Consider the following 10,578-nt stretch of genomic DNA (forward strand, 5'->3'; position numbering starts at 1 on the left):
CCAAGCACCCTCAAACGCACATGCGTCAATGCAACGCAGCGCGGGGCGCGCCAGCGAGAATACGCAGGCTTATCGGAACCTGGCATGGCATCGCAGGCGTGACGCGACGAAACGAACGCTGGCACGCACGTGCACCGGGTCACGTCGAAGTGTATTGGCACCTTGAGTGTAGCATGTTGTTGTGTTCTTGCAAGACACGCATCGCCCCGCCGTAGTGTTCTAGTGGCTAAGGTACTCGGCTGCTGACCCGGAGGTCGCGGGTTCGAATCCCGGCTGCGGCGGCTGCATTTCCGATGGAGGCGGAAATGTTGTAGGCCCGCGTGCTCAGATTTGGGTGCACGTTAAAGAACCCCAGGTGGTCTAAATTTCCGGAGCCCTCCACTACGGCGTCTCTCATAATCAAATGGTGGTTTTGGGACGTTCAACGCCACATATCAATCAATTACAAGACACGCATCTAATGATTATTATGTTTGCACCAGTCGCATACCTTCGTCATCCATTCACGTGACGTAATACCAATTGACCATTTGCGGAAAAGTGAGCGCCCCCTGTCGTGTAAACAGGAAAGCTTCGCTTTTGGTTGGAAAACAAAACGCTTGTTTTGTTGCTTTAGGACCAAAAACGCATGCCCGTTACTGAAACAAGAAGGTAAAGGACAAAAACATTCTGTTGACGTTGTATACACGGTGTAAAACAAGAATTTCTCGCGTTTCAGCCTGAGAAATAACCAAGTGAGGTGATACCTGCACTCCGCTACCTCGACGGCTCGCCAGGCTCATTACGCCTGCTCTTTTAAGAAGAACATTATGTTATACACTTGAAGGTGAACCTTGAAATGTCTGTCGATTAACTATAGGTTCAGTGAGGACGGCTTGTGCACCGTCTGTGAGGTACGGTGTTTGCGTGAAAACGGCAGTGTTCGCCGTTACTACGGGTCATATTGATGGAACGCCAGGCTGATGTTTTCCAACCAAAACCAAAACGCCTGTACAGGAACGCTACCTGTGCGGTTACTGCTCATGCGCAGTGGTTTTCCCGCAAATGGTCAATTGTAGCATATCAGGTTAGCAAAACGGCCGTGAGCGCATCATGAGCCTGGCATGCAGTCATGATGGTACACGACACGCATCTCATGATTATCCTGTTTGCGCCAATCACATACCTTCGTCATCCATTCACGTCCCGTAATACCAAATTCTGTATGGACGTCCGACTGTGGAGTTTCGCGGACACGCAGCGCCACCTGTCGACGCAAGTTTGAGTTGTTCAAAGCCAGACTCCATTGCACAGTTTGCTGCGCAACCGGGTGACTACATCTTAAAAAAACGATTGAGCTAAATATTTGATGTATTGAGCATTGAACTCTTACAAAAAAAGCTACGAGTTTTTCTCCACTAGTGAGCATATCACCGAACAGCTGTGAAGTGCTTGCTGGTTCACTCGCCAGAACTGCGGCGAAAACAGCAGCTGATCCAACAGCTTCGCGCTCTACGAAAAAAGATCCCAGCCGATGATACAGTTGCATTGTGAATTGCTACTGACGTTAAGTACTTCGTTTTATTACTGTTTTCTGCAGCTTTCGCGAAGGAGAATAGCGAAAGCACTGGAATGGGCTGTTGTGTTGGGTAAGCAAATAACTCGCGTTGTATACAGCCGTTCGAGAGAGAAAGTGTGGTAATGTAGGCCAGTCACATACTTCGGACGTGCACATGCATCTTCAATCAGAGTAGCTTTAATATCAAGGGGAACCGTAGTAACCTTTATTATGAAGCTTAACAGAGTCTCTAACCATGGGGCGCACAGTGCAGCAGTAGACAGGTGACACGCACGATAAACATCGCACACGCCATGACTGCCGATAGCCTGAAGCTCCACAGCATTATGCCTGAAGGCTTTCATGGCTCTAAGTTTGGGCTTTATCTATGAAATGCGAGCATGCACTCCATACAGGTAAATTGCAAAATGATCGAGCCCACAATAAGATTTTTTCTCTTGCCGTTGGTCTCCACGATTGCCGGAGCTATCTCGGAAGCCTCGATTTTACATTTGGTTGTACAACGAGAAATTGGGCACGCATGCATACCCGTTTGCAGTATATACAGACGAATGACAACCGTCAACAGAACATTCTATCGCGCGTAATAAAACAGTCCCATGGACAGGAAGCGAGAGATTGATGGAGAATGCACCTGCAATGGCGAAACTGGCCAGGGCTATTTGTGCCGAATAAAGTGAACCTCGTTCCACTGATCGTAAAATAGATTGCTCGTGTATGCACTTCATCACTTCTGCATCATGTTGTAGCGGGCGATGACGCCGGTGATCGCGATAATATTATTTGTGTGCGCACACCAATTCCTATGCCGAGGCGCACGGCGCAGACGTGGCCAACATGCCTCACTTTATCTCCGGAGGGCCGCGGATAATACGCAGCCACGCCCCTTTTGGTTGTCGCTTTTGAAGCCTATTTTTCTTGGAAAATAAACTAGTCTTGTCCCAAACTTCAAGGAGTGTGGGTGCCTTCTTTTCGTGCCTCCGTGGGGCGAGTAATGCTACAAAGGAGTGACCCGGACATTTGGAAAAACAGCAGCCATGTCAGACAAGGAAGGCACTTTAAGCTCACCCACAACCAACGCTTTGGAGTTAAAACTTCCTCATTTCTGGCCCAAAAACCCCAGGGTGTGGTTCAGCCAAATCGAGGCTCGCTTCGAGCTTCCACGCATCACATCGCAGCAGTCCAAATACCTGCACGTTGTTTCAGCACTGCCACCTGACATCGCTGACGCCGTAGACAATGTGCTCGCCTCCACTACATCGGAGAAGTCCTACGACGAACTAAAAAGCACCATCCTGAAACGCCTTGAGGTGTCCGAACTGAGCAGGCTGCAACAACTCCTGTCTGATGAAGAGCTCGGTGACCAGTGTCCCTCACAACTACTCCACCAAATGCGTCAGCTGCTAGGCCAACAAGTGTCAGAGGAGCGTCAACATCCATTGCTTCGCGAGTTGTTTTTGCAGAGACTGCCACAGTCAACACGGATGATACTCGTTGGCTCGGATGACGCGACTCTCGAACGTCTGGCTCAACTTGCCGACCGCATCACCGACTGCACTGAGCCACCAAAAACGTCTATTGCTGCAACGGGAAGGCCCGAACATGCAGACCGGTTAGGTCGCTTAGAGGACAGAGTTGACCGACTGGCTGCAGCAGTTGAAAACCTCGCCCTGTCCAACAAACACCGGCCTGCACGGCATCGTTCGCCGTCCCGTGCTCGAAGCCCGCAGCACCGTGGACACTCAAGCGAGGCAGAGCAGAACATCTGCTGGTACCGCCGTCGTTTTAGAGAGCAAGCCACTCGCTGCACCCATCCATGTTCGTGGACGGGAAACGCACCAGCCAGTCGCTAACGGCGGAAAGCGACGTGGGCCATTGTTCAAGCCGCCTCTTCTTCGTTGTCGACCACATCACTGGCACACGCCTCCTTGTCGATACGGGAGCGGAGCTATCTATCCTACCAGCAGCAGCTTAACATCGCCGGGGCGGCAAGTTCATTTCGAGCCTAATTTAAGTCAATAATACTGCTATTGCAGCATATGAAGTCCAGTCAATGACGATAGACATCGGACTCAGGCGTACATATAGATGGCTCTTCGTTGTGGCCGCCATCTGAATTGCCATCCTGGGAGCGAACTTTCTGAGCCACTTCAATCTTGACGTCAGCGTTCGCGATCGTCGTCTCAAGGATAACGTCACTTTGCTCGCGGTTATCGGACTTTCTGGCTGAATTTCCTGAAATCACTAGACCTCGGAACACCGAACTGCCAGTCAAACGCAAGGTGACGCATCACATTGTCACCACCGGACCACCCGTCACCGCTAGACCTAGGAGATTCGCTGAACAAGGACATGAAGTCACCCGCCATGAGTTCGACCACAAGCTCCAACGCGGCGTTATTCGACCTTCTTCCAGCAACTGGTCTTCCGCGCTGCGAGTCTGGTGACTGGCGGCCTTGTGGTGATTATCGGGCACTCAATGCTGCGACAACGGCAGACCAATATCCTCTCCCACACATCCATGATTTCAGCGCTCGCCTTGCGGGAACAACCATCTTCTCTAAGCTGGATCTGATGGCCGCTTATCACCAGATTCCAGTAGAACCAAGCGACATCCCAACGACGGCCTTGTCAACGCCTTTCGGCCTCTTTGAATTTGTTCGTATGCCGTACGGACTGAAGAACGCGGCACAAACTTTCCAGCGTTTCATGAATGAGGTCACTCGCGGACTGCTTTGTTTTTGTCTACTTAGACGACATTTTGGTCGCCAGCAAAACGCCGGAGGAGCATGAAAATCACCTGCGCCTCCTCTTCAAGCGTCTTGACGAGCACGGCCTGGTTTTGAAGCGCCAAAAGTGCATCTTTGGTGTTGAAACACTCCATTTCCTAGGTCATTAAATCAGCCCACAAGGCATCTTGGCTCTTGAATCACGGGTGCAAGCAGTCAGGGAATTCCCACACCTACCTCTTTCCGCAAGTTGCGCGAGTTTCTTGGGCTAATCAACTTTCATAGGCGCTTCATCTCATCCTGTGCACACATTCTACAGCCGCTAACTGATTTGCTGCGCCGGGACGGCAAGAAAACACCCGAGTTTCACTGGTCAGCAGAGCACGAAAAAGCCTTCCAGGACGCGAAAACTCAGCTTGCCTCCGCAACATTTCCGATTCACCCGCTTTCCGACGCGCCAGCGCGGCTCATGGTTGACGCTTCAACGACCGCAGTGGGAGTAGTGTTGCAACAATATGATGGCAAGGACTGGAAACCAATAGGTTTCTTTTCTAAACGTCTGAAACAGGCGGAAGTGCGCTACAGCACCTTTGGAAGAGAGATTCTGGCCATTTATTCCTCCGTAAAGCATTTCCGTTTCTTCCTAGAAGGCCGCATTTTCCACATTTTAAGGGACTACAAGCCGCTGACGTATGCGTTTAAGAACAACAGTTCCTCATATTCGGAAAGAGAACTGCGCCAACTTTCTTTCATTTCCGAATTTTCCACGGACATCCGTCACATAGCGGGGAGCGAAAACAAAGCAGCCGACGCACTCTCCCGTATCGACACCGTTTCAGCGTCCGTCGACTTTGAGACACTAGCCGCCACCCAGCGGAAAGACCCAGACCCAACCGAGATGAGGCAGCATCCACTTTCACTGGTGCTCGAAAAGATCCCGCTACCATACACGACTATGGTCGCATGCGACACATCGCAGCAACCTTTAAGACTCTTCGTCCCCGTCCAGTTTCGGCGTGCAGTGTTTGACAGCCTTCACGACCTCAGCCACCCAGGAATCCGCGCGACGCAGAGGCTCGTCACTGACCGCTTTGTGTGGCCCGGAATTAACGCCGACGTTCGACTCTGGGCGAAGACATGCCGAACATGTCAAGCGGTCAAGGTGACTCATCACACGTGCACAGCACTCCAGGCATTTCGGCCACAAGAGTGTCGTTTCGACCACGTGCACTTGGACTTGGTGGGATCTCTTCCTCCTTCCCAGGGTTACAGATACCTGCTCACTTGTGTAGACCGCTACTCACGGTGGCCCGAGGCGACGCCGATTCTGGACATCGCAGCCGGGACCATCGCACAGGCATTTGTGGCCACATGGGTTTCACGCTATGGCTGACCACTGCGCATAACGACCGATCGTGGACGACAAATCCAGAGCAACCTATTCTCTGCGCTGGCAAGGCTTCTGGGAAGGCGGCTCCAGTACGCCACGGCTTACCATCCAGCGAGCAATGGAATGGTGGAGCGGCTACACCGTCAACTGAAGGCATCTTTAACGGCCAAATTGAATAGAGAGCCCTGGGTGGAGAAGCTCCCTCTCGTTCTTCTGGGCCTGCGAACGGCGATAGAAGAAGACCTCGGATTCTGTGCAGCAGAAATGCTGTACGGCTCTACAATCCGACTACCGAGAGAATTCTTCGGTGAGAAACCAAGCGCTACGCCGACGCCTTCAGAACATATGAAAAGGCTACATTCCTGGTTGGAGCACCTGCAACCCAGCGCGCCACGCGTCAGCCGCAACCAAAGAGTGTTTTCTTTCCGAGACATGAATGAGGCAACTCATGTGTTCGTGCGACGTGACACAGTGAAAGCGCCGTTGACTCCGGCGTACGACGGGCCCTTCCGTGTGCTTTCGCGGTCGCACAAAACTGTGACCATTCGTGTTCGCGACAGAGAGGGCGTCAATTCTCTCGATCGCGTGAAACCGGCTCACCTCATGTACTAACTCGCACATTTGCTCGTTTTTTTTCCCAGGCTCTGCGGTCTAGGAGGGACCCTTTGTAGCGGGCGATGATCCCGGTGTTCACGATAATTTTATTTGTGTGCGCATACCAATTCGTATGCCGAGGCGCACGGCGCAGACGCGGCCAACATGCCTCACTTTATCTCCGGAGGGCCGAGGAAGATACGCAGCCACGCCCCTTTTGGTTGTCGCTTACGAAGCCTGTTTTTCTTGTAAAATAAACTAGTCTTGTCCCAAGCTTCAAGGAGTGTAGGTGCCTTCTTTTCGCGCCTCCGTGGGGCGAGTACGCTACAATGTTTATACGCAAGTTTAACACATTTAGGCGTTACGGAACGAATGTCGGAGTGCTCGACTGTAACTAGGTGTCATGCGATGCTCGCTTGTACTTAAAGTGTCAGTTGCAGTAAGCCGAATCAACAAAAACATCTTTCGCATTGTACACACAGATTATTTTGATCAGCTTCCTACTTTACTGAAGCGAGGTTGGATTGAAGGAAGAAGCTCTCCAGGTCCTTGATTTTCAGGAAACGGGATTCAAAGCCAGCGAAAGAGGAGGGCCTATTCATGTTCGCATGTGGATGGCTCGCTTTGCACTATCTATTTATTGTCGGCGCGTTGATGGGGGCGCTGATGGCGGCGTTCTTCGCAGGGCCACCTGGGCAGTGTGTGATGTCTATATGCAAAGCTAGCGAAACGGCCGCGAGCGTATCATGAGTGTGGCATGTTACATGACACGCATGTCATGATTTTCATTATAGGGTCTGTCACTCATGTTTGCCATAGAGTCATGTTATACCAGTTTTTCAATATGTCAAGTGGAAAAAACCACCGGAAAAGCAGCAAGACCATCAAACGTAAATCATGTCATTCATGACATGTCATAATTTTCATGTTATGACTAGACAGGTATGTTTCTCATGCTGTTAAGTTATGCCACACCAAGTTTGGATTCTATACAATTATCTAAATGGCCAGGAGAGCTGATAGTCGTAGGCGGCTAGATAGATAGATAGATAGATAGATAGATAGATAGATAGATAGATAGATAGATAGATAGATAGATAGATAGATAGATAGATAGATAGATAGATAGATAGATAGATAGATAGATAGATAGATAGATAGATAGATATGCTCAAGGTCACTGAAGTTCACTGATAAATGCTTCGCATTTCAAAAATCAAAGCATATCCACGGAGTGAACGATGATGAGTGGGGGAAAGCTTCGTAGGGTTTTATTGGTAAACCGTCAATCCTCTGTCTGTCTGTCTGTCTGTCTGTCTGTCTGTCTGTCTGTCTGTCTGTCTGTCTGTCTGTCTGTCTGTCTGTCTGTCTGTTGTTATGACCATTAGAGCAAGGATATAGCCTCAAAAGGACGCTTATTGGCGTACCGTCCAAACGCGGTACGCGTCCTGCAGTAACGCAAGTGGTGTCCGTGTGCGCTGCAGGGAACGTGCATCAGCGTCGCTGGTACCGCCAGCCCGCGTTTTAGGAGATGGGCGTGCACGGACCGGGGGATATACAAGGAGCGTCGCGTGTGCAATGAGTGCTCTCTTTCTGGCCTTTCTTACAGCTGGTCATGTCTGGTGTAAAGACGATTCTCAACGTCGAGTGTTCTTGACCCCTGTAAATATGTGAATAGATCGTGTGTTTTCTGTGTGAGCAAGAAGGCTCTCAAGCATCTCTTCCTCTCCAGGTGGCTGGATGGCCGCCGGGGCCCTGCTCCTCGGTCACATTCCTGTCTGTCTGTCTGTCTGTCTGTCTGTCTGTCTGTCTGTCTGTCTGTCTGTCTGTCTGTCTGTCTGTCTGTCTGTCTGTCTGTCTGTCTGCACCCGTTGAGTTAGCCATGGAACTAGGCGGTGACATGTGATGACGCGTTGCGAGCCAAGCATGTCAAACCCACATATTTAGGGCCTTCGTACCTAAAAAAAGGAGGGGGGGGGGGGGGGCGAGCAGCATAGGGAGTCACATGGTGACTTGTTTTTAACTCAGTACGGCGCTGCCGAAGATTTCAGGTGTTCCCCGCGTTATACAATAAGCCGAGTGTGCCAGCATCTTAAAAAGGCATCAGCACCGTTTACATCAAGCTCGTCAAGATGATAACCGAAGACAGTTTATATAAAGTCCGTGTCAAACCGGAAACGCTCCTCACTGTGGTTGCCGACCAGATTATGCCTGGCACCGACGTCTCCAGGTCACGCACATTGTGACTAAGGATACCCATTGGGAAAACATGCCATTATTCTTTTGCTTTGCTGATGTAGCCTCCAAACCAAAGGTGCGTCAAACAAAGTGTCTTACATCCTTAGCAGCAACACATAAAGTAACGCATAGTAAGTGGTCTCTAATTGCACCTAATTAGCGCACTTATTGTTTTGCACCACGTGTTGCTTTGCGAGGCATTGACGTGTCGGTAGCGCACTCTGTGTTCTCAGTCAGTGAAATTCTCGAACCACCTTGTGAACATTCGTACTTTTCCAGATTTTTCATGTATGACGACGACAATTGTTATAGCACGAGATCAAAACTATGACAAAGAAACGTCATGCACTACCAAACAACCCGAAACCCCACGCTTCCTAGTATCATTCATCTATTTGAGTTTATGATTGTTTTACCTTCATCTTCTAGTGTCTCTTCAGTCAGCAAGTTGCTGAATTGAAGGGGCGCTGGTTATTAAAATAATTTGCCCTCGGTTTTCTGGTAGACTGTGCGCTTAGTGTCACTTACAGTCTTGTAAAGGTCTAATGGTCTTTCAGCTTGCACTTTTGTACTTCTCCGTCGTAAAAGCATTCTTTAGGCTAATTGTTAAATACATCATAAGACTCTTTCCTGAACAATCCAGATCAGCGAACAAGCTGGCGATTGTGTCTTTACAAAAAAAAAATTACGGCATATTCACGGGGTGAATGATGATGAATGGGCGAAGCTCCGGAGGGATTCATCGGTAAACTGTGAATCTTCCGTGTAATTCGCCCAGTCGATCATCATGTAAAGACGTGAGAAACGCTGTGTGTGTATATACACAAATCAACTTTTATTTGTTCTTAGACGGATGGCTTGCGATGCCCCTTCATTATGACGGCTTTATGGTCGGTGCCTTGCGCTCTCTCCGCTGTGCAGCCTTATCCATCCGGCGACTCCGAGCGCGCGCCAACAGCGAACGGATTTTATTACAACGCTCCCCCTAGCGTACGTCGCCGCACTAAATCGAACGATTGCCTTCAACCAATGACACGCGCCATATGTGACATCATTCCTATTTTATAAGATCTCGCGTCTTTCATCAACTACAAGTACCGCTTTCTAGTTTATAACATCTTGCATCTTTTCATCATCAGCTACAAGTACCACCATCTAGTAAACACTACAAGAACTAAACGAGAGGTGGCTACATACAGGAGACGGTACCGCCATCTAGTGAACACTGCAAGAACTGAACTAGAGGTGGCTACATACAGGGGACGGTACCGCCATCTAGTGAACACTGCAAGAACTAAACTAGAGGTGGCTACATACAGGCTACAGGGGACGCACAGCCCACGCCCTAAGGAGCTTCGCCCCTAAAAGTGATTAAATATTTGGAGTACCTTGTACTCTGTCATAGAAAAGCATAAATCCATCCCGTAAGCCTCGATCTTAAGGCGGCTGGCTTAACAAATATGTTTTTCTCTACCGCATGTTTTATACTAGCGAAGATCGGGAGGGAGCCCTGCCGCGGTGGTCTAGTGGCTAAGTTACTCGGCTGCTGACCCGCAGGACGCGGGTTCAAATCCCAGCTGCAGCGGCTGCATGCTGCATTTCCGATGGAGGCGGAAATGTTGTAGGCCCGTGTGCTCAGATTTGGGAACACGTTAAAGAACTCCAGGTGGTCAAAATTTCTGGAGCCCTCCACTACGGCGTCTCTAATAATCATTAATGGTTTTTGGACGTTAAACCCCACATATCAATCAATCAATCGAAGTCAGCAGGAGAGCGTATGTCACTGACATTTGCTAACTCTTTTGAATATTAAGTACAGTTTTCATATTCCAGCATGAATTAGTAACAGTGGACCATGACCAAGACAACCAGTGTACCGCTGTGGAGATAATGTACCAGCTACGAAAATCCCCATTTTCTTAAGAGCAACTGCTAGCAGTAAGAATATATATTTTGAAGTTCGTTCTGCACCATTTCTTGACGCCAACTGCACGCTGACGTTCGCGAAAGAGATGTGCAGAGGCATTATTTATTTGGAGGGAGACCGACCTGTCCGTCGCTAATTTGTC

General features: G+C 49.6%; 1 protein-coding gene across 1 annotated transcript; it reads left to right on the forward strand.

The window, feature by feature from the left end:
- Positions 1-2,595: 2,595 nt before the first annotated feature.
- Positions 2,596-3,411, forward strand: LOC142791864 (uncharacterized). Its single transcript, XM_075885556.1, has one exon. It carries the CDS (start codon positions 2,596-2,598, stop codon positions 3,409-3,411), a length of 816 nt encoding a protein of 271 aa, XP_075741671.1.
- The last annotated feature ends 7,167 nt before the right edge of the window (positions 3,412-10,578 follow it).

Source organism: Rhipicephalus microplus, chromosome 2, assembly GCF_043290135.1.
Source record: "Rhipicephalus microplus isolate Deutch F79 chromosome 2, USDA_Rmic, whole genome shotgun sequence".
Classification (NCBI taxonomy): Eukaryota; Metazoa; Arthropoda; class Arachnida; order Ixodida; family Ixodidae; genus Rhipicephalus; species Rhipicephalus microplus.